Here is a 25,139-nt window from a genome sequence, read left to right on the forward strand (position 1 = left end):
CGATGCCTGGGTCACAGAATGTGCATAATGTTAGTTACAGTGTTGTGGGTTTTTTTAAAGTTTTTTCTCTTTCTGTTCTTCCCCTGCTGAGTGGGTTCCCAAGGGCACTACATTTCCCAGCATTCCCTCTCGCCCTTTAACCCTAGACAGACCAAACAACACGGGTCACCCAGCGCCTCAAGCCGGAAGACTATAGCTTCCCGGCATGCCATGCGCCTCTCTTCATCGTATTTGAGGCACAGTCGGCGCGTTGCACCCTGGGAGTTGTAGTAGGCGGCGCGTTGCCCTGACGCCAGCGGAGCCGGGCGTGGGGGCCTATGGGAGGTGGCACGGCCGGGCTCAGCTGCGGGGCGGAGGCGGTGGAGAGGCCTGCGGCAGCAGGGAGCGGCTGGGCCGGGAGCGGGCGCCGGAGCCGAGCCGAGCCGGAGCGGACGGCGCAGGCCGGCGCGGCGAGCAGCAACCATGTCGGTATTTGGGAAGCTGTTCGGGGCGGGAGGGGGAAAGTCTGGCAAGGGCGGCCCGACCCCCCAGGAGGCCATCCAGAGGCTGCGGGACACGGAGGAGATGCTAAGTAAAAAGCAAGAATTTCTGGAGAAGAAGATCGAGCAGGAGCTGACGGCCGCCAAGAAGCACGGCACCAAAAACAAGCGAGGTGAGTCGGCCCGGCTCCGGTAGACTCCCCTCAGTTCCCGGGCCCGGACTCCACCTTCGTCAGACGCGCACCAGGATCTGCTCGGATCCCGGAATCTCCCGGGTCAGACTCCCTTCCGTGTCGCCCCGAGCATCAGGCTCTCATTCCAAGCGCTCTCCCCCCAGGCCCCTCCAGACCCTGTTCTCACAACACTGTACTTCTCCCTCACTCTTTTCGTTTCTCTTCCGCCTTTTCCTCCTCCCTCTGGCCTGCCCTCGCCCACCCTTCCCAGGGACTGCCGATTCCCCAACACTTGTCCTTTCCTGGTCCTTCCCCTGCCCCTCTGTGGAGTCCATGAGCTGCCCTTGGCTCTTTCCACCCTCTGACTCAGAATTACCCTTGAGAAGCCGCCTCGACGGAGGGGAGAGGGGCCGGGGGGAGAGGAGACGCCGGCTCCGGCTCTGTTCGCTGGCTGAGTGGACTTGAGCAAGTTACTTTTCCTCTTGTCTCATTTTGCCCCATCCGTCCGCCAAGGTTTTGCCTCCGTGAGGCCTAGGGTGCTTTCCAGCTCTGCGATTCGCTTCTTGGTGCTTCGGAGCCAGGTCTTCCCGGAGTTTCACAGAGGCCCAGCCTGCACCCCGTGACTCACCGCTTCCCCATCCCTCTAGACCAGAAATACCGATCCCAGTCCTCCATTGGCCAGGACTCCTCCCCAGTCCCCACTGCTGTGGTTAAGGGCAGCGGGACTGAACCTTGAGGCACTTTACTTGTATGGCTTTCTGGGTAAAAGCTTTATATTCTTTTTTCTTTTTTGTATTTGCTTTATATTCTTAAGTAAGGTGAATGTGGAAATGCTTTAATAATTGTAAAGCAATGTAGACATTTAATTTTTCTTGCTATGGCAATATGAGAGTGAACCATACGTAGTCTGAGACCCTTCCCCTAAGAGGGGGCAAAGGTGAGAGGGGCTGAGAAGCTCTAAGTTACTTAACTTGAACTCTGGCAGTCCCTAGCCCTGTGACCTTGAACTAGTTAATTTACCTTTCCGTCAGGGAAGATTATGGATTTACAGTGCCCAGCACATAGGACGGGCTAAATAGAAGTTTCCTTCGTTTTAACGTAAGAACAAAGTAGCCCATCCTGAGGATGTTCCTTTGTCAATAGTCTACAATTCTTTTGGAAGTTTGTGTGCTTTCATAGGGTGAACAAAACACAGCTTCCACTCTAATGAGGGAGAAGACAGAGACAGGGAAATAAATCAAGAAAATATTGTCTTGTTGTGATGTGTAGGGAAAAAGTAACTGATGGGGAGTGATGGGGTGGAAATGGGTGTCACTGTAGTTAGAGTGGTCAGGGAAGTCCTCTTTGAAAAGGTAAATTTGTTCTTGAGAAGGAACCAGCTCTGGAAAAATCTAGGGGAGGGGCCTTTGGGCCCGGAGAACAGCATAGGAAAAGGCCCAGAGGTTGGCCTGTTTTAAGAAACACAAGACCTGGGTTTCTAGAATGTAGTGATTGAAGGGGGGAGTGGTATGAAATAAGGGGGTGGGGAGTAGACGGACCTTGAACTTCCTGGTAAAGAGTTTGGAAAGAGTTTATTTCAAGTGATGGAAAGCTGTTGGAGGGTGTTATGCATGTCCTAATTGTCCAAATTATTGATAATGGTTTTAAAAACACCATCTGGCTGCTCTTTGGAAAATAGACTGGTGGAGGGAGTGAGGGTGGGAGCAGGGAGACCCGTGAGAAGGCAGTTGCAGTCATCTGTGGCCTAGACTCCAGTTGCAGCTCTGGAGATGGAGAACAGGGTCAGATTTTGCTGTCTCTAGCTTTTTTGGGGATGACTCTCAGTCAGGAAGGTCCTCTGTTGTTCATGGTAATTAGAGGCACTGTTTTTACTGGTCTGCATTTGGGAATGCTTTGCTCGTTTCAGGGTGGTCAGGAGGGCGTCATTTTACGTCATCCCCCATCACAGTGCAATTCTCCAGTGGTCTTTTGGTCTGAAGCTACTAGTTTAGTTTCTGCTGTTTCAGAGGTGATTGAATTGGCTTTCAAGAGGCTTGGAGGGAGGCTCCCAGCAGACTATGGAGCACCAATCTCAGTTGTAATAACTTTGCTGAAAGCAGTCTATCTTGAGTTTTCCTGAGAGGACAGGAGCTACTGCCCTTCTTTATAGCGTCCTCTGGGGGAAAGGCCATATCTGCTTATTGGGATAGTGCTGTGAGGTGTTAACGCCACCCCTTACCACTCATTTAGTCACTTACTGACTTGATGCTGTGCTGGGACCTAGAGAAACAGAGATGAAAATACATTGTGCCTGCCCTCCAGGGACTCAGGATTGGAAGTGTGTAGTTTTGTTTTGTTTGAGTTTGTGTGAGTTATGTGTGTGGTATGTGTGTGTGTGTGTGTGTGTGTGTGTGTGAGAGAGAGAGAGAGAGAGAGAGAGAGAGAGAGAGAGAGAAGGAAAGAAACATACTTGTCAGTGCCGAAACATGAGTGTGTACGTATTTGGGGCCAAGGCTAAAGAGAAGGTTTCTGTCTGGAGGCGAAGGGCAAAAAAGGCTTTGCAGAAGAGGGAGATGTGAGGTGGGTCAGCAAAGAATTTGGGGAGCTGTGAGAGTGTGGTGGGACAACAAATAGGTAACACAGGAGTGGCCTGTGGCCTTCAGACTTTAACCTGGAGATGGTGAGGAGCCACTGGCTGTCTTAAACCAGAATATACAGATCAGCTTGGATTTTTGAAAGAACACTCCAGCAGCAGCATAACGGAAAGACTGTAGACCAACCAGGAAAGAACTGGAGGCAGGGATCCAGTAACAGGTAAGGGTTGAATCTCATAGATATAGATTTGAGCCTTAGCTGTGTGCACCTTGGGTAGGTTGCTCTGCACCTCAGATTCATCTATAAATAAGGTTAGTAGTATTTACCTTATTGGATTAAATTACGTTATGCATGCAAAGCTCTTAATACAAAGCCTGACATATGGTGAGTGATCAATAACTGCTTGCCATTATCATTATTACAAGACTTGTACTTATTCAGGTAGGAACAAAGTGCCTAGTGTAGAAGCATGGAAAACTAGACGAGAAGTGATAAATGACAGAGACTTTTTTGAAGGACAATCAGAAGAGACTTGGTGATGGATTAGAACTGTGCGCAGGATGAAGGAGAGAGAGTTGAGGACAATTCCCAAGTTTAGAGCTTGGACAGTGATTAGGGGGTAATGCCATTAACCAAGTTGGGAAGCACAGGGATGAGCAGTACTTCATAATAGTATAGTTCTTGGAAGTTTGTAAAAGTCCTTTTTTTCATATGAGTCTCACAGGGTCCACTGAGACTGTGAGTTCCATGAGGCATGAATGTTTATCACATCTAGCATAGTGCCTGGCATGTGATTAATGCTTAGTATTTATTAAATTAATTAAAACAATCTTGTGAGTGTGTTTTCTTGTTATTCCCATTGCATAGAGAGGAAAATGAGGCTGGAGACAGGAAGTAATGACTCAGAGACTAGTTCTTCTGGTGGCTGTGGGCATCTTGTGTTCTATTTACTCTCATGATGGCTGAAGGCGTCATCATGACCTTTGTCATTGCTCAGATCACTAAACGCCCTCCTGTGCAAGGTGTGGTGCTGAGTGGGAGAAAAATAGTTCAGTAGGATCAGGCCCTGCCCTGTGGAGTTTATAGCCAAATGTGGATGGTATCTTTGTGGCATACACATTAGAAAGATGATAGATTGTCCTTTGAAACAAACCTCTGAAGCTCAAGTAGATTATTTGCAGTGTGCAGGTGTGTTCCAGGCAGTGGTTTCAGTTAAAAGCTTAGAGCAAAATTTGGATTGAATATTTTTTCCAAATTTCTTTTCCTTTCTGTTAGTCAAGCATTCATTCTTAAGCATGTGGTAGGCTCTTAAACTGTGTCTTAGGCCACATACTCAGTGCTGGGAGCTCAGTACTAGGAATGTACAGACACTAGACATGATCCCTGCCATCCAGGAGACTTAAGTGTCATCACTTTCCTTTTCTACAAAGTGGAAATGATATACATCTCACATGACCATATGGTGAGGATTAGCTAAGATAACGTATGAATGAGTGTAGCACATTGTGGATATTGAGTAAGTATACTTTCCTTTTTGTTAATCAGACTGCTTGGGTTTGATTATCAGAATGGAAAAGTTCGCCCTAACGGGTTTGGCTCAGTGGATAGAGCGTCCGCCTGCGGATTGAAGGATCCCAGGTTCGATTCCGGTCAAGGGCATGTACCTTGGTTGCGGGCACATTCCCAATAGGGGGTGTGCAGGAGGCAGCTGATCGATGTTTCTCTCTCATCGATGTTTCTAACTCTCTATCCCTCTCCCTTCCTCTCTGTAAAAAATTAATAAAATATATTTTTTAAAAATGGAAAAGTTCTTTCACTGAGAACTAGATGGAAACCAGGATTGCAGTCTAAGTGAAATGATAAAAATCATTGAAACTTGGGTCTCTTTTGGTATCTCCTGTTGGTTTTCTTCCTAAGAAGGTTGATCAGATATCTGAGATTCTTTTCTTTTTAAGGCACTGTAACTAGTTATGAAGTATCTACTCTAGGTGGTTCAGATTTTCCTTTTGTCCTGTTTTACTAAAGATGAAAACAGTTTATAGAAAGGATCATTTAGTTTAACAAGAAAATTGCATGAGATTGGGAAATGGAGACTGGGTATTTCAAACACACTACAATGGTACATTTCTTTTGGATTTATGGATGCAAATCAGTTCATTTACAGGTTAATTTAGGTTCAGCTGGAAATGTCTTGATCGATGCAGAGAGGCCAGGAGCTCACGGAAATATGTCTTCATTAAGTCTGCGTATTGCTGGAGCCAGGTGGTGCTCTCATGTTTAGTAATGTTGCTGTAAAACATTAGCATGTGGGAAGATATCTTAAGTTAAATTTATAGTGAATGTGGCTTTTGGTTCTCTGGAATCAAGGTATCAGGTTGAAAATCACAGCATCTTTTTTTTTTACTTCAATAGTCAAACATTTTATTGAGCTCTAAAACTCTCCAATAAATTCATTAAAATTTTTTTTTATTGTTTAAGGTATTAGATATGTGTCCTTATCCCCCCTCTTGCCCTCACTCCCCTGGTGTCTGTGTCCACTGGTTATGCTTATATGCATGCATACAAGTCCTTTGGTTGCTCTCTCCCCCTTACCTCCACCCTCCCTCTGAGGTTTGACCGTCTGATCAATGCTTCTCTGTCTCTGGATTGTTTTTGTTCATCAGTTTATGTTGTTCATTATATTCCATAAATGAGTGAGATTATGTTATATTTGTCTTTCTCCGACTGGCTTATTTCGCTTAGCATAATGCTCTCCAGGTCCATCCATGCTGTTGCAAGTGGTAGGAGTTCCTTCCTTTTTTTTTTTTAGTTCCTTCCTTTTTATAGCAGTGTAGTACTCCATTGTGTAGATGTACCACTGTTTTTTAATCCACTCATCTGCTGATGGGCACTTAGGGTGTGTCCAAATCTTAGCTATTGTAAATTGTGCTGCTATGAACATAGGGGTGCATATATCATTTCTGATTGGTGTTTCTTGTTTCTTGGAATATATTCCTAGAAGGGGGAATCACTGGGTCAAAGGGGAGTCCCATTTTTAGTTTTTTGAGGAAACTCTATACTGTTCTCCACAGTGGTTGCACCAGTCTGCATTCCCACCAGCAGTACACGAGGGTTCCTTTTTCTCTGCATCCTCGCCAGCACTTGTTGTTTGTTGATTTGTTGATGATAACCATTCTGACAGGTGGAAAATCACAGCATCTTAAATGGTGGATATGCCAATAGGATCTCCTCTCCCAGAAGCCCAGGGATGGAAAACCTGAAACCCACCTGGGGAACTGAGCAGTGGGAATTTCCCTTGGTGACACTTAAGTTTCTTGTTTCAAGAAATGGTTGGCTAGATTGGGTTTGGTTTACTTCTTAAGACAGATGGAATATCAGAGAGGCCTTATGTGTTGACTGTCCAAACGTGCTGGGGCCTTTGATTCAAATGATAATTTTTTTTTTTTTGACCTCATTTGGCAGGGAGATTAAATATTTTTAAAGTGCCTGCCAGTGGGTTTATAATGTGATTTAAAATTCAAGATAGATTTTGTTTAGAAGTTTAGCTAAATGTGAGGATCTTTGAGTTGGACTGTTATATTCAGGGAACTTTTGAGTGTGGAGAATGAGGCCTTTGAGCATGTGTGTGAGTGTACATCTCTGAGGCAGAAAGCCAGGAGCTGCTTTGTTTACAATGGTCCAGAGCCCTGAAATGGAGCCGCAGCCCACTAGGAGGAGGGATGGAGCCCTTGGGGCCTTAGGAGTTCTTTTGGGTGTGAAGGGTTTATGAAAACAGAGTCCTCTTGCCCAAGATTGTTTTGTGCTATACCATTGTCTTTTATTTTTTAATTTTTTAAATATACTTTTATTGATTTCAAAGAGGAAGGGAGAGGGAGAGAGAGATAGAAACATCAGTGATGAGAGAAATTACCAATCGGCTGCCTCCTGCACACTCCCAACTGGGGATTGAGCCCGCAACCCGGGCATGTGCCCCCAACCGGATTCGAACCTGAGACCCTACAATCCGCAGGCCAACGCTCTATCCACTGGTCCAAACTGGCTAGGACTATATCACTGTCTTTTAAAAAGTGAGACAGAGGATATTCAAACAAAACAACTTTATATTGCTCATTTTGAGGATGGATGGCTATACTTAGAAGAAAAATTTAAGCATCATAATAGGAAACAAACTACAGCCCTAGTTAGATATAGTACTGCCCTGTTTTTAAGGTATTTGTCTCAAGTCAGCAGATGTTTACTGAGTTCTTTCTAGGAGGGAGGCAGCATAATGTATGGTGTAGGCAAATATTTCTCCATTTGAATGCCAGCTTAACCACTCACGAACAGTACCTTGGCAGTTATTTACTCTAAGTTTCAATTTTCCCATCTGTAAAAAGGAATAACAATAATTCTTAGGGTTCTTATAAAGATATGGAATAAGTTGATATACGTAAAGTGCCTAGCAGAGTGCCTGGCACAAAGGAGGGACATAAATGTCCTTAGTTTCCCAGGTATAGTCTTAGGCACAAAGGTGATATAAAGATGGCTGAGTCCCTACTTCTCCCTATAAGGCAGCGGTTCTCAACCTGTGGGTCGCGACCCCTTTCGGGGGTCGAACGACCCTTTCACAGGGGTCGCCTAAGACCATCGGAAAACACATACATAATTACATATTGTTCTTGTGATTAATCACTATGCTGTAATTATGTTCAATTTGTAAAAATGAAATTGGAGGTCACCACAACATGAGGAACTGTATTAAAGGGTCTCGGCATTAGGAAGGTTGAGAACCACTGCTATAAGGGCTCACAATTCAGTGAAGAACACACACACGTACAAGTAACTGGTAAAAGGCAAGTTGTGGTAAGTGTGTAAATGAAATGTTAGAGGAAAACGCAGCAGGAAGAGATTAATTCATCTCTGAGGGTTGGCAAGTTCATCTCACCCAGCCACCCATCCATTGCCCAAATTCCCTTTGCAGTATTCCTGCCAAGGGATTAACCTCTGATTGAACCTCTCTGCTGATGGGATTTATATTAGATGCTCCATCCTCCTACACTACAGCATAGTCTGTCTTTGGACACTGACTATAAAATCGCCTTTCTTATTTGGAACAGATCTGTCTTCCTGTAGTGCCTACCTCCAGTTCAGATTGGGGTGGTAGCTCCATAGAAGCAGCTTGGGAGGTGGCAAGAAGGTGGGATCTGGAGTTAGAAGCATGGAGGGGGCAATTCTGAGCTCGGACATAGACAGTGTTGGGAAAAGAGGTTGCTCATTCTGCTTCTTGGGACCTCAGAACAGGTCTAATACTCCTTTGACAGGAATGATCAGGGAAGATGGTGCTTATGTCTCAAGCCTGCACTTCCCTAAGACAGATCTTCTCTCTTGCATTGACTACTCTGTTGCCTGGTGTTTCTGTTCTTTCCTTGTTATCCTCCCCTGGATATTCTCCTGCTCATCATTGTTGCTTTTAAGGTGTAGAGTGAATACTCAGAATAGTCCAGCCAAGGCCTGAACAGCATAGCCCAGAACACGCAGGTCTAGCCATTTGTTTAGGATTTAATTTGGTTCTGTGTAATTCCCATATCACTGAGACAGTTGTTTTTCTTTTGAAAAGCAGTTATATTTTGCAGTGGCCTTTTATTAGTAAAGGAATGAGTATCTAGCAGCCCCTAAAGTTTGTTTGGTTCTTCTTCAGGAGTCTTAGCTGAAAGATTGAAGGATTGAAGTTCTTAATAAGAGCAGCTGGCTGGTTTTGATTCTTTCATAGCTGATATTTCTAGCTCTATCTCCTCCTTCTTCCTTACAGGGCAAAGCTGGCTAGAAGGCTTATTTGAGGAATTCACAAAAACTATACATCTCTGTGGTTGTGACTGTTTAGCTCAAAAGGTTAGTGGTATGGTATGGTATGGTATGGTATGGTATGGTATGGTAGAAAAGGTGTTGGGTTGGGATCAGAAGACCTGAGTTTACATTTCACCTCTGCTACTTCCTACTTTTGTGATCTGGGGCAAGTCTCATATTTCTGAGCACCAGCTTCTTCGACTGCAAAAACAGGATACTATACAACTTTGCTACTCAAAGTGTGGTCTGTGGGAGCATTTGGGAAGTTGTTAGAAATGCATAATTTCAGGCCCCCCAAGACCTTCTGAAGCAGAACCTCCATTTTTATGAGATTCCCCAGGTCTTTGTATGCACATTAAAGTTTGAGAGACACTTCTTTTTTTTTTTTTCTTTTTTTTAAATATATTTTATTGACTTTTTACAGAGAGGAAGGGAGAGAGATAGAGAGTTAGAAACATCGATGAGAGAGAAACATCGATCAGCTGCCTCCTGCACATCTCCTACTGGGGATGTGCCCGCAACCCAGGTACATGCCCTTGACCGGAATTGAACCTGGGACCTTTCAGTCCGCAGGCCGACGCTCTATCCACTGAGCCAAACCGGTTTCGGCAGAGACACTTCTTTATAGTTATTGTAGGGATTAAGTGAGAATGTTGGGCATTTTTCACAGGACCAGGCCAGTATTCATTCCCGGACAGTGAAGATGCTGTCTCCCTGATCAATTTGCTCACTTTTTCTTGCTGCTCAAAGACTAAACTCTTATCCAGCTCACCTTATTCCCAGATACCTTCAGTTACCTCAAAATCTGACGAGGCCTCGGAAGAAGGACGATTTAGTAGAAGTTCATCTTCCCCTTCTTGAAAAAAAACTTGAAGCAAATGTCCTACTGATTGGGTAACAGCCTCCTTCATGAAAGACGACAGTCATTTGGGTGACTGGCAGACATTCAGTTATGTGTTCTGTCATGAAGATCCACTGGCAACCCCAGTAGTAAGTTAGAGAAAGTTCCCATCCTCAGGGAGCATTACTGCCTGGTGGGGGGGAACCAGTTAGTAAAGAAAGAATTTCCAACTAGCAAGGCTTGTGTTGAATGTCTTAAGAACCACAGGGGTAGGGGCTAGGAAATGCCTTTTTTAAAGTTATATCTTTTTCTACTAGAAATTATTTTTAAAATAAATTTTTATTGATTTTAGAGAGGAAGGGAGCGGCAAAGAGAGACAGAAACATCAACGATGTGAGAGAATCACTGCTGCCTCCTGCACGCCCCACACTGGGAATCGTGCCCTGACCGGGAATTGAACCACAACCTCCTGGTTCCTAGGTCAGCCAGGCACCAGAAATGATTTTTTGAAGAGTCCTAATTTCCTTGTTTAATGGCTTTTTCCTAGTGTGTTTATATGATATTGCTACTGTTCTGCTATACCAAGTTTTCTACAGCAGGAGGGACAGGTGTTCTGTTGAGTGCCTGTTCTGTTCTAGGAGCCATCTGAGATGCCATGTGGATTTCCTGGCCCAATGGGTCCTACAGCAAACAGATCTGTGGCTCTCTCTCTAAGAGAAAAAAGTTATCACAAATAGCTTCTCAGATAGGGGAGAGAAGTTAGGTGGGATGATAAAGCAAGACATTCCATCGTTAAACTTGCCCTCTTCAATTCTATAAGATGACATTTTTTTCTGGATTTTGGGGTGATAGTGAATTTTTGAGCAGGGATTCCTAATTGGGTTAAAATCCAGCAAAGTGCATTGTCTTCTTTTCAGCCTTGAACCAAAAAAAAATAACACATCCCCCCCCCCCCCCACCCCCAATAACACAAGCAAACAGGCGGTAAGCACCAGGTTGCTCAGGGGGCTTGGCACAGACTGCTGAGGACATCTCCCATTGAACACTCAGGGCAGTTGAGTTTGCTGAGCTAGGAGGCTCTGAGTCCCAAAGCAGGCCCAGGTGTGAGGCCCTGCCCTACAACCACGTTCTCAGGAGGCTCTTGGTATGGGGATAAACCCAGGATAGGAGTAATTAAAGTCCAAAGCTGGCTGTAAGTACCACCCACAGGAGCACCCTAAATGGAGCTTTGTGGAGATTTGAAGGAGGGAGCAATTGCCACAGTTTAGGGTTGGGGGTGACAATGTGATTCTTTCCATTAGTCCTTAAAGAAGTAGGCAGTTATGGGATGAGGTAGAGGTTGGGTGTAAATACTCATGTTGGTATGTGACATCACCTCAGATCTAGAGTTACAACTGGAAATTGCAAAAGAACATTGCTTTCATCTAGCTGTGTTGCATAAAGAGTAGTGTATTTGAGAAAAGGAAACTAAGATTTTGAAACAGATTGGATATTGTGTACTGTTTAGGGACTCTGATGTTGAGATTCCAATTTATTTATTTATTTTTTGGTCTTAGTGCTGCATAGATAGAAATTCACATTTCATTTCAGATGGTCCATTTTTAAAGAAGGTAGCTAGAAACTTGCTTCATATACTTGATTGATAAGTATATGTTATCTTGAGCTGTGTGCCAGATACTGTGCTAGTTTACCGGGTAAATGCAGATGAAGACAGGTCATTGCCTCTGAGATGCTCATATAGAGTGACAGACAAGTAAACATATGTAATCAGGATACAGTGTGATCTGTTCTAGAAGCATATTAAGAATTCAGAGCATAGGATATACAGTGGAGTGTGTGTATTGTTTAAATCTGTGTTTTAGTAAATAGGTATTTTGGAGAATTCTAGAATATTAGAGCAGAAGGGAGCTCAAAATGTATGAATGCTTGAAGTTGATTTAATAGGAAATGTTTTTGAGAAAGAAAAACCAGGAACATGGAAATACATGCAGTACTTTTGTTTTTTATTTTTTTTTATTTATTTATTTTTAAATATGTTTTTGTGCTTTGTTTTTTGGTGTGGGTTTTTTTTTTTTTGGTGTTGTTTGTTTGTTTTTGAGAGAGAGAGAGAGAGAGAGAGAGAGAGAGAGAGAGAGAGAGAGATTGGTTGTCTCCTGTAAGCACCCTGAGCAGGATGAACCCACAACTTGGGCATGTGCCCTGACCAGGAATCAAACCGAAGTACTTGGCAGTGGGCGGGGGGGGGGGGGGGGGGGGGGAATATAAGAATGAATAAATGCTTGGCTTAGGTTAGTCATAAAATAATTAGCTTTAGAATACTAAGTTTAAAGTACAGCTTATTCTGATAATTATTACACATTTGCTTTGTCTACATCCGGCAAAAGAAGGTAGGGACTAATAAACCTGAGGAGTGGATTCTCTACTATCTGCGTATGCAAGAACTGTAAGTTGCTTGTTTGTAATCTTTGTAAGACTGATAGTTGTAAAAGCAAAAATACGATTTGTACATGTGTGTAGCCTGGCTGCTGTTCTCTGGAGAGGTTTGAAGAGAGGGGTTGCTACTCAGACATAGCCACCTGGAAGACTCCCATTAGGGTGAGGAGTTTGATCATTTCAGTGTTCCCAGAATTTATTAGACTTGGAAACGTTGACTGACAAGGGTGACATTTAAATCTCAAATGATTGCTAGTTTCTTAATTCTCCATCAGGTTGATCAGTTGCTTTCCCCTCTCCAGAGCATTTTTTCCCTTTAGAATCTTGCACACTGGGTAGTAAGTGGTTGCAGGTTGCTTAGCAAGTCTGGAGTAGATTTGGTTGTTGAGTTGTAGTGGGCTCCGGTAGCCTTCTCTGACCATGTCCAAGGAAGGAACTATCAGCCTGGCATTCAGCTTTTGTTCTTAGCAGACAGGCTATTGGGCTGGTGGCTGCAGACAGCTCTTCTCATGCTTAGATTTGAGAGGTAATTTTGGAGGTATAATGGACAGATGGCAGAGTAGGAACACCTTTTCTTAAATTGTTTCATCATTCTAAGAAAGTTATATTTTAAAGTAAAAAAAATTTTTTTCAGGAGAAAAATCTTCAGAAAATGAAAACCTTCCTCTATCTTTGGGAAATGCCATGCACTTTAAAACCTTGATCACTTTTGATTTTTTTCAACAACCCCTTGCATTAAGTGGTATTACACCTCACCCCCATGCTTTAGAGATGATAAAGGTGAGGTTTGAATTATATGAATCATAGCACTCACCCAGGAGCCTTGGGCATTGTGAGGTAGGCTGTATCACAGTGGGTTCTGGTATCTTTGATGTTCTCATGGGACCAAGACTCTATAGCCTTTAGTGCTTATAACTTATCAATGGACAAAATCTGCCATTGGAAATCAATTTTTATAATATTCCCTCCACAGTGTGAATGCCTGTTATTCTGCAGGGAAATACTTCACATTTGTACAGGGTTTTATGGCTTACAAAGCACTTCCACATACATGATCTTCTTTGAAACTTGGAGAAGCTTTGTTAGTTAGAAAGAGCAGGGTGTGATTTTTAACCCCATTTTGTAGGGGAGGAAAGTAAGGCTCAAAGCAATTAAGTGGTTTTCCTAGGGACTGTCAAAGCTAGAGCCCTTCTTTAGGCTCCCAGCCTAGTGCTTTTCTACATTGTTCTGCATCCCTCTTATTAATGCTCAGTCTCAGATTCCCTTGCCAGCTTCAACAAGGCTATGTGTCCGTAATGGGTATGGGCCAGGTTAAGGAGGACAAGGTTGGGGGTCCTTAGAGTGACTGGCTCATCTTATATACAGTGGGACTAGTGCCAGAGAGACCACTGTATTAATTTATTTCACTGTATTAATTTATTTACAGTCTGCGACACCATTAGCTTGTGTATTTCCCAGCCTGGTTTCCATTTCTTTCACCACAATAAGCTAGTTTTCTCAATGGCCTCTAGAGCAGTGTTTCTCCACCTTGGCACTATTGATATTATGGACTGGATAATTCTTTGTTGTGGGAGGCTGTCCTGTGCATTGCAGGATGTTTAGCAGCATCCTTAACCTCTACTCACTAGATGTCCATAGCATCCCCTCTCCAGTTTTGACAACCAAAAATGTCTCCAAACACTGCTATTGGGGTGGTGGCTGCAGACATCTCTTCAACCAGTATTTATTGAATACCCACTATTTGTTTCTCTATCCTAGGACTGTGTCTGACATGAATGGTAGTAGGTGGCCACGTGGTAGCTGTTTTTATTTTTGTGTGATATATATATTTGTCATGTGGTACACAGGCAGTGCACTGGGTGTCCACATATACAGAGCAGTGGAGTGATAACTATGAACCCAATGGGCTCACAGCCCATAGGTTGGGAATGAATTGGTGCATTATACCATGAGATTTTAGAGAATAGCAAGCCTGAAACTCTGGGCTTTTCTTGAAACCATGAACTATCTCCACACTCGATGGAAATCTCCACACTCTGTGGAAATAAAAAGCCAACAGGCTATCTGGAGTCCTCAGTGTAGCTCCCTCAACAGCTATACTCTAGGGCATTTGTGATAAAAGAAGAAGCATTGGTTGGAAACAAACTTTCAGTTCCTAGCATTAGTTGGTAAATGGTGCATGTGTCTAAGGGGAGTTTAAACTCATGGCCTTGAACTTGAGAATCTGTTTCCAGAGCCTCTCATCTCAAAGCACTTAGCTTCTCTAACAAGTACTATTTCTCTCTCTCTCTCTCTCTCTCTCTCTCTCTCTCTCTCTCTCTCTCTCTTTCTCTCAATTTTTTTTGTTAATCCTCACCCGAGGATATTTTTTTCTCATTGATTTTTAGAGAGTGGAGGTGTGGGGAATAGACAGAAGAGAGAGAAACATCCATGTGAGACACATGGATTGGTTGCATCCCCCACACCCAGATGGGGGCAGGGATGGAGCCTATAACCAAGGTACGTGCTCTTGACCTGGAATGAAATCCATGACCCTTCAGTCCCCGGGCCAACGCTCTAACCTCTGAGCCAAAGCAGCTAGGGTACTATTATTCTTATTTCAGAGGTAAGCGGCAGAGAGGCCAGACCACACAAATTGTCTCTGAAAGAGAGCCAGCTACTCCCAGGTTTAGGAGCTGGGACTCTGGTTGGCATTCCAGGATAGGGCTGTTCACTTCTATCAGATGATGGTGAGAAAAGGAAAAGGGTTGCTGGATTAAGTTCCACTCAATTCAGCCAACATTTTGAGTGCCCACTGTGCAAGAGTCCATGTGAAGGGTCTGTATGGGACATAGATGATGGAACACAGATGAGCAGGATTGGGACAGAGGAAGGGGTGGGTGGGCCATTCCAGCCAGGGGGATTGTGGGAGCCAAGATTAGCATATGTTGTGTGTGTGTGAGGGATGGGAGGATTATGGAGTATGGTTGAGGAGTAGTGGTGGCTCAGGTCAAGTGAAAGTTGAAAAGGTAGGCTGTGGCTTCTCTGAGGAGGCCCTGGATTCCCAAACGGAGGGATCGATGTGAGATTGAATTTAGTGAGTATATCAGGTTACATGCTGAAGGTAAGCAGACACATCTTCCCTATTTAAATTGGCTTGACCCAACCTCATTAATCAGGTTCTTGGCTGTCTCAATACTGTACGTTTCCTCTTAGTGCCTGGCTGACTAAGTCAGTTAGTTGTGATCTTTGAGATTATTTAATCTTCTCTTCATGTTTATCTTTGATCCGAGAGAGAGAGAGAGAGAGAGAGAGAGAGAGAGAGAGAGAGCGCGATTGCGCGCGCTAGTTATTTCCCTTAGCTGATGACAAGGACCTGTGTTTCTGAGGTCATACATTAGGTTCAGCCCAGACTCTATCTGCTATCTTAATCACAAAAATCTGAAAAGGAACTCCACCCCTTTTTTCCTGAGCTTCCAGTTTCCTGTTGGCTTTCCCATTCTCTGGGTGCTCCTTCCATCACCCAGGATGGTCAGACAGAGCTCTAGGACTTAGAGATACTGTACCCTGGTTCTAGTTCTGACTGTGAACTGCTGTCTTTGGGCAAGCGTCTTCCCAACTCTGGGCTTTTGTTTTATTGACAGTAAAATGAGAACGATGGATTGCATGAACGCTAAGATTTGTTCCTGCTCTAACATTCTCTGAGTCAACAAGTGTCCACTGTACAGTAACCCACCAGAGAACCAGGTATGCTCCAGGCAGTTTTGCTGCATAAAAAGATGGAGCAGCTCAGCATTCATTTTGTCTGTTAACAACTTGGGTACATCCCTCCTCTTTGTAAAAGCTGAGAGCAGCCACAGACTGTTTTGTAGAAGGTGCTGGACATTTTTTCCATTTTGATTCCCTGGTTCAGAGACCAGAGCTGATTAATGGTTTTTAGTGGATTCCCTGAGCCTTTTTCCAAGCAAGCAACACAGATGCTGGAGGGGATCTGTCCTGATGTCTGAGCCTCGTTTGGGTCAGTAGCCTGCCTCTGATTTGACTGCCAGACTTTTAGCAAACCAGAGTTACAGATTTCTGCTGGGGCTGAGCAGGCTCAAGCTCTGCTGGACAAAAACTCAGTAGTGACCAGTTAAGCATCCTGGGAGTGTTTCCTTGTGGCAGGACTTGACTTCCTCACAGACCCACCTTTGGGACACAGGATGCAGACCATTTGTCTCCTATGAGCAGAATAGAGAAAGGAACCAACTGCTAAGGGCTGGTCTGACTTGAATCACTTTAATTAAATCTGCTCTTTAGGATGGTGATTGAAGATGATGCTGGTAGTCTTGGGGAAAGCAGTGGGCTTCTCTGGAAAGGCCTCTTGTGCTTAGTGTGAATCCTGGTGCCACTATGAGCAGCTAAGCATTTTAGGAATATGGAAGACATTTACCCACTGGGTTCTAAATTAAGGTCTTTAAAACCTCAAGTCCCAGCCTTAGCCTGATTAGTTGGAGCATTGTTCTGTTTTCCAAAAACGTTACAGGTTCAATTTCCGGTCAGGGCACATGCCTAGGTTTTGGGTTCAATTCCCCTGTCGGGAGGCAACTGATCAGTGTTTTTCTCTTTCATCAATATTTCTCTCTCCCTTCTTTTCTCTCTAAAATCAGTGAACAGCCTGGCTGGTGTCGTTTAATGGTTGAGCATCGACCTATAAACCAGAAGGTCATGGTTCAATTCCTGGTCAGTGCATATGCCCAGTTTCAAGCTTGATTCCCAGTGCAGAGCATGCAGAAGGCAGCAATCAATGATTCTTTCTTATTATTGATGTTTCTATCCCTCTTCCTTCCTCTCTGAAATCAACAAAAATATATTAAATAAGTAAATAAATAAATATCCTCAGGTGAGGAATTTTTAAAAATTAAGAAATAGATATATATTTTAAATGTCACAGCTCATGAAGGCAAACCTGGGACTAGACCCATGGTTTCTACATCCTCATTCCAGTGAGTTCTGCTGCCTCATTGCTTCTCAGTAGACACTGGTGGCATGTTCACAGTCCTGCCATAATGGTTTTGAAAATAAAATTAAAGTTGCCATGCAAAAAACCAGCTGACAGGAGAGACGGAGCAAACAGTTGCTATTTTGGGGGGTTGTTTTCTTTTGAGTTATAACTGGCTGTTGGTGGTTTGGTGGACTGGCACAGGCTGGGTGGAGGGTCATAAACTCCAGGGTCTTGTTGTTGCTACATTCCTGAGTCTCTGTGTAACCAGATTGTCTTTTCCCGTTCCCTGGGGCTGTGTGTACAAGGGTTCAGAATAATTCCCACTTTTTACCCTTTTTATAGCACTCTAGGGAGGACTAGGAAGTCTATAAAGAGACGTAGGAAAGAGTTGGTGTATAAATACTTAATTTTTCATGCTTCTTGTTTTTTGTTTGTTTTTTTAATTGAGGTATAAGTTATTTATAGTAAGGCAGACAGTTCTTAAGTGTACAGCTCAGTGAATTTGTTAAAAGTTTTTTTTTAAAGTATTTTTTTATTGATTTTAGAGAGGAAGGGAGAGGGAAAGAGAGAGAAACATTGATGAGAGAGAGACATTGATCAGCTGCCTCCTGCACGCTCCACACTGGGGACTGAGCTCGCAACTGGGGCATGTGCCCTGACTGCAAGTCAAACCAGTAGCTTTTCAGTGCACAGGATGACACCCAGCCAACTGAGTCACACAGGCCAGGGCTACAGCTCAGTGAATTTTCACAAATGTATATACCTACGTAACCACCACCCAGATCATACAGAACATTTTCAGCACTCCAGCAGTCTTGATAATTTTTAGAGTAGCTTAGGACTTGAGAAGAGAGCGGGATATTATCCTCTATTACTCATTTAGTGTCTGTTTCCCAAACACCTGTGCAGGGCTCTGTGTTAGGTATTACTGGGAGTACAGAAGCTGGTAATTGTTGGCCGCTGTCTCAGTCTCACCACCCATCAGGGATCATGACTAGTGTCCAAGGGAGAAAGTGAGAAAGGCTGTGAGAGGCAGCTTGAAGGAAAGAGGCTGCCTCTTTCAGGGAGAAGAGGGTGTGTATATTTATGTAGACACAGAATTTTCCCCGCCCTTCTGTCTATAAATACAGCAAAGGAGCCAGATTATGGATTTTCAATCCCTTAGCCAGTTCTTGTATTCTCAGACCTTGTTGGGTACTTGGAGAGGTGCAAACCCCGCTGAAAATCCGCATCTGTAGTATTTGCTCAGCCTTACCTTCTCTTTTGGGAAGCAGGAGAGAACACAGACAGTATGGAGGAAAGCAAACACAAGAGGCACTTTCTCCCGCTTCTTTGGCCCCCCAGGCTCTTAGGAGCTGACTTCCTTCTGTCTTGGGTTTTAAGACTCATAAGACCCATAAGCCCACAAGTCAGTCTACCTTGAGTTAATTTTGGCCTGAATTTTTCTGCCCACTTTGATCCAGTAGTTTAAAACATAATTTTCTGTATCTTAAGTGAAAACAGACTCAAGAAAGACTTTCCTGATCTTTTTCCTGTATGAGAAAGCAGTTTTTATTTGGTTTTGTTTTAGTTGCTAATAAAGGCATACAGCTCTGTGGTTGGTAGGAGGGAAAAGGTCATGTCCAAAGCAGATACAGAATGATCCCTTTCTTTAAAGAAATAGTCTCCAAGGTCGTGAAGACCAGTGCCTGACAGTCAGCATGAAGACATGCTAGGACAACTGGACATTATAGAGCTATATCTTGTTCGTGGGTAGACAGTAGATAAGAAAGAAAGAAGGGTGGATGACTCAGCCTAGCTGATGAGTTACTATGTCTGGGAAACACGAGACTTCGATCATGTGGGTCCGTTCCCTACTCCCATTTTACAGATAAGGAAAATTAAGTCTTTGATTTGACCAGAGAGCTGGAAACAGAACTGTCTGTTGGGGTACAGAGATTGTCTGGAGTGTTCAGTGGGATTTGGAAGGAAGCTTGGCTGGGAGAGGGTGGTGGTGAGGCAGAAGGCAAAGGGTGAATGGAGTGGCAGTTTCCCCTTAACATTTGGAGCCGGAAAAACCAAAGTGCCAGAGGTGGGGAGACAGAGAAGACTCTGAGGCTGCCTGTCAATCTGTGTGGAGAGTCCTGGGAGCCCTATCGTAAAGGGGCTACTGAAGCCAGGATAAGGAATTTTAATTGGCTAGAGAATTTTCAGCATTTATCCTCTTTATCTTTTGTTTTCTAATTGCTACAAGGGACCCTAAGCCTTGGTAGGAAGCCTGCTTTCTGACATTACTTTCTTCACAACCAGATTGTAATCTAACACTTGTGTATATTGTTTAAGAGAATATAAATTATTTTCCCCCAAGTATTTTGGTTTCTGGTTATTCTGTTCAGTTTGGAGTTAGTGCTCCAGTTTTATTATTCTCATCCTATCTAATAAAAGACAAAAAGGGTAATTAACTGTACCTCCGCTACGCTTCCCATTGGCTAATCAGGGTGATATGCAAATTAACTGCCAACAAAGATGGCAGCCACACAGCTGAAGCGAGCAGGAGGCTTGCTTGCTCCAGTGATGGAGGAAGCCAAGGTTCCCTGCCTGCCACGGCCCGGCTCTGAGCCTGAAAGCAACAATGTTTCAATTATAGAAGGTAAATAAATCTCAGAATAAAAAAGAAAAAAAAAAAGGAGAGGCTGGGAGCTTCAGTCACTGGCCAGCCTGAAAATGGCCCTCAGCCCCTTACCCAGGCTGGTCAGGCACCCCAGTGGGGACCCCCACCCTGAAGGGGGTGTGGACAGCCTGAAAACAGCCATCAGCCCCTCATCCAGGCTGGCCAGCCACCCCAGTGGGGACCCCTACCCTGAAGGGGGTGCGGGCAGCCTGAAAACAGCCATCAGCCCCTCATCTAGGCTGGCCAGCCACCCCAGTGGGGACCCCCACCCTGAAGGGGGTGTGACCAGCTGCAAACAGCCATCAGCCCCTCACTCAGGCTGGCCAGGCACCCAAGCGGGACCCCCACCCTGATCCGGGATACCATTCAGGGCAAACCAGCCGGCCCCCACCCATGCACCAGACCTTTATCCTATATAGTAAAAGGGTAATATGCAAACTGACCCTAACAGCAGAAAGACTGGGAATGACTGGTCACTATGGCACACACTGACCACCAGGGGGCAGACGCTCAATGCAGGAGCTGCCCTCTGGTGGTCAGGGTGCTCCCACATGTGGGAGCTCTGCTCAGCCGCAAGCCAGGCTGATGGCTGCCAGTACAGCGGTGGTGGTGGGAGCCTCTCCCACCTCCTCAGCAGCGCTAAGGATGTCCGACTGCAGCTTAGGTCTACTCCCCGCTGGCAAGTGGACATCCCCCGATGGCTGCCGGGCTGCCAGAGGAATGTCTGACTGCCAGCTTACGCCCAATCCTCTGGGGAGCAGGCCTAAGCCAGCAGATGGTCATCCCCTGAAGGGTCCCAGACAGAAAGGGCACAGGCCGGGCTGAGGGACCTCCCCTCCCCCGAGTACACAAATTTTTGTGCACCGGGCCTCTAGTATATATATGAAAGCCCAGCAACCGAACAGCTGAATGACCAGAATGACCAGTTGCTATGATGTGTACTGACCACCAGGGGGCAGACACTCAACACAGGAGCTGCCCCCTGGTGGTCAATGTGCTCCCACAGTGGAGGTGCCACTCGGCTGACTGGGATGAGTGGCTGCTCCTGACGGGGAGGAGTGGCGCTCCTACAGAGGACCGATCCCCGCGGGCCACACCCCCCACCAGTGTATGAATCTGTTTACTGGGCCTCTAGTATGATTATAAGCTACACTAAAGGCTCAGTGCACAAATTCTTGCACCAGTGGGGTCCCTCGGCCTGGCCTGTGGAATCGGGCCAAAACTGGCTCTCTGACATCCCCCTTAGGGGATTGCGAGAGGGTGCAGGCCAGGCCAAGGGACCCCACCGGTGCACATTTGGGGCTGGGGAGGGATGTGGGAGGTTGGCCAGCTAGGGAGGGACTATGGGAGGGCTCCAGGGTGTGTCTGGCCTGTCTCGCTCAGTCCTGATCAGCCAGACCCCCAGCAGCAAGCTAACCTACTGGTCGGAGCATCTGCCTCCTGGTGGTCAGTGTATGTCATAGTGACTGGTTGACTGCTCAACTGTCTGCCCCCTGGTGGCCAGTGCACATCATAGTGAGCAGTTGAGCAATCTTAGCATACCATTAGCATATTACGCTTTGATTGGTTGAACAGATGACCGGATGACTAGACACATAGCATATTAGGCTTTTATTATATAGCAGTGATGGCAAACCTTTTGAGCTCGGTGTGTCAGCATTTTGAAAAACCCTAACTTAACTCTGGTGCTGTGTCACATATAGAAATTTTTTTATATTTGCAACCATAGTAAAACAAAGACTTATATTTTTGATATTTATTTTATATATTTAAATGCCATTTAACAACAAAAAATATCAACCAAAAAAATGAGTTCGCGTGTCACCTCTGACACGCGTGTCATAGGTTCGCCGTTACTGTTATATAGGATTGTTCAGCAGGGAAGACCAGATAGCAAACTCATGAACTGATCTATATTTTTTTGTATGTGTGTTAAAGTATATGTAACATAAAATTTACCATTTAAAAAAATTAAATCTTTATTGTTGAAAGTATTACATGTGTCCCCATTTCCCTCCCTCCCCCCCCATTGACCCCTTCTAGCTTGCCCCTAGCTTCCCCCCTCCAGCCTCAGACCTTCACCACCCTATTGTCTGTGTCCATGGGTTATGCATATATACATATAAGATCTTTGGTTGATCTCTTTCCACCCAGTTCCTTCCCCCCACCTTCTCTCTGAGATTTTGCAGTCTGTTCTATGCTTCTTTGTTTCTGGATCTATTTTGTTCATTAGATTCCACATATGAGTGAGATCATGTGATACTTGTCTTTCTCTGACTGGCTTATTTTGCTTAGCATAATACACTCCAGGTCCCTCCATGCTGTCTCAAAGGATAAGTGATCCTTCTTTTTTACTGCTGCATAGTATTCCATGGTGTAAATGTACTACAGCTTTTTTATCCACTCATCTACTGATGGACACTTGGGCTGTTTCCAGATCTTAGCTATTGTAAATTATGCTGCTATGAACATAGGGATGCATATGTTCTTTATGATTGGTGTTTCGGGTTTCTTAGAATATATTCCTAGAAGTGGGATCACTGAGTCAAATGGCAGTTCCATTATTTAATTTTTTAAGGGAACTCCATACTGTTTTCCATAATGGCTGCACCAGTCTGCATTCCCACCAGCCAGTGTACCTAGGGTTCCCTTTTCTCCACATCCTTGCCAGCACTTGTCATTTGTTGATTTGTTGATGGTAGTCATTCTGACAGGTGTGAGGTGATACCTAATTGTCATTTTACTTTGTATTTGCCTGATGATTGGTGACTTTGAGCATTTTTTCATATGGCTATTGGCCATTTGTATGTCCACTTTGGAGAAGTGTCTATTTAGGTCCTTTGCCCATTTTTTAATAATTGGATTGTTTGTCTTCCTTTTGTTAAGTTGTATGAGTTCATTTTATATTTTGGATATTAGCCCTTTATCAGATGTATCATTGCCAAATATGTTTTCCCATACAGTGGGCTCCCTTTTCGTTTTATTGATGGTGTCTTTTGCTGTTCAGTAACTTTTTATTTTGATGTAGTCCCATTTGTTTTATTTTCTCCTTAATTTCCTTTGCCCTAGAAACAAATGAAACAAGGTCAGATTTACTCTCCAGGAGTATGTTTGTCCAGCCAACCATTTCTCTGAGCACCTACTCTGTACCAAGGATACTGAGATAGGGAGATAGTCCCTTCGTCCAGGAGCTCCCATTCTAATTAAATTACAGGCAGTGTGAAAATAGAGATGTGCACTAGAGTTCCAGGACTCTGAGGTGCTCTGTCCCCATTTTGGGGGACTAAGGCAAGTTTTTCTCCCCAGAAAGGCACCAGATTCTTGTGGCTCCTTTTGCCCTTCATTCCTTGCTGCTATTTGGTCAAGGAGAGTGATTTGTCTCTACAACCCATCATCATGTCTGATTCTAAAAGGAGAAAAGGCTGATTTGGTTTTCCTCTTGCTTTGGAAAAACACTGGGAAGTGTTTTTCTGCTGGCAATTTCCCCCTCCCTATTTCCCTACAAAAAAATCCAGCCCCCGACCTCTGTCGTCGCAGTTGCCAGGGTGCTTTCATGCTTGCTCAGGCAGAAGGGGGCTCTTGTTGGTGTGGATTCAGATGGAAGTGGAGGAAGAAAAGCCAATCAGGAAAGAACCATTTCATCGCAGCCTGGGAATGGAAGCCAAGGACCTGGTCACCCCTAATAAGCCCAGCTAAGAGCATCCAGCCTCAGACCTGGCATGTTGGGAGATTGGGGAGAGGAGCACAATCAATGCCTTTACTCCACTGGTGGGACCAGACCACAGCTCCAGTGCCAGGCATAGTTAAATTGTTCTAAGTAAATATTTGCTATTTTAACTATAACTGCCTTTTCATATCTAGGGATGGGGAATAAATTGGCTATTTTATTTAAGTTACTTTTTTGTTTATTTTGATTAGATGTATTGCAAATAGTACATAATTTGCAAAGTTCCTTTCCTGCCCTAGCCATTCAGGATGTCTCCCAGAGTAACCAATTATAAGGCCCAGAGATAGTCTCTGTAAATTATAAACACGTACTAGGTATTCTCCTGACACATACATTCATAAGTGGTAATGGTTAGGTTACCTTTGAATCCTGTGCTCTTTTCAGTTTAATAAGAAATTATTTAGCCCTGACCAGTTTGGCTCAGTGGATAGAGCATCGGCCTGTGGACTGAGGAGTCCCAGGTTCGATTCCGGTCATGGGCATGTACCTTGGTTGCGGGCACATCCCCAGGAGGGGGTGTGCAGGAGGCAGCTGATGGATGTTTCTCTCTCATGGATGTTTCTAACTCTCTATCCCTCTCCCTTCCTTTCTGTAAAAAATCAATAAAATATATTTTTTAAAATTATTTAGATTTGAACCACTCAGAAATTCCTGAACTTTTCTATCTTGATCATATGGATTTAGAAAATTTTAATTCAGATTTCAGCTACTGATCTAAATTTTGAAGTCCAGAGCCTCACAGAAAGACCTGGGGGGAATGGTTTCTCCTTTCCTGACCCAGCTGCTGTTCTCTAAGTCACTAGTCTCTCAGAGGAATGGCATCTCAGCCATCCAGGTTCTCCTGCTGGGAACCTGTTCTTTGTTTCTGACTCCCTCTCCTTTTCTTCACCCTGCGTATTCAAACAGGTTTGCAGGCCCGTGGGATCTTCCCTCCTAGTGTCTCTCAAGTTGATCCTCTTCTGGTCAGATCCTCTGCTGTGGCCTTAGTTCAGGTCCTTGAAATCCAAACCCTGTGGATTAGTGCAGTGGTTGCCAGTCCTTTCTCCCCATAGCAGCCAGAGGGATCTTTCTGAAATGCAGATCTGATCATGTTGTTTTTGCTTCAGCTTTCATCTTTCAATAGCTTCCCTCTAACCTGGGATCAAGTCCAACAGCTCCTTAACAAGACAAAGAAGACTGGTCTTGAGTTTCTTTCTGGAGCTTTTTATCATTCCTTGCCCCCTCCCCCATTCTCTCATGCCTCTTTTCCTCCTGCCTGGGATATGTCCCTCTTGTCTATCTTTTATCATCCTTTAAATATGTGATAGCTCCAAAGATTAGGTTCTTTTCCTCTAGGCTCCCAGAGTGCCCTGTTGTTACCTCTGTCATCATATCACATTGTCCTCTCTGATGGTTAGTGAGTTTCTTCAACCTTGGGAGTGTATCATTTTTGTCCCTGCTTCCATAGCAAATTGCTAACTCTCCATCTGTATTAGT

The 25,139-nt window shown here is 44.4% G+C and overlaps 1 protein-coding gene across 1 annotated transcript in view; it reads left to right on the forward strand.

Annotated features, from left to right (window-relative positions):
- Positions 1 to 318: 318 nt before the first annotated feature.
- The window catches only part of CHMP4B (charged multivesicular body protein 4B), a 37,676-nt gene continuing 12,855 nt past the window's right edge, over positions 319 to 25,139 (forward strand). The window contains exon 1 of the mRNA XM_081097955.1: positions 319 to 652. Coding sequence (XP_080954081.1) covers positions 463 to 652 — 190 coding nt within the window. The 5' untranslated portion in view covers positions 319 to 462. The remainder of the gene's footprint in view (positions 653 to 25,139) is intronic.

The sequence above is a fragment of the Myotis nattereri genome, assembly GCF_964212035.1.
Source record: "Myotis nattereri genome assembly, chromosome: 8".
Taxonomy (NCBI): Eukaryota; Metazoa; Chordata; class Mammalia; order Chiroptera; family Vespertilionidae; genus Myotis; species Myotis nattereri.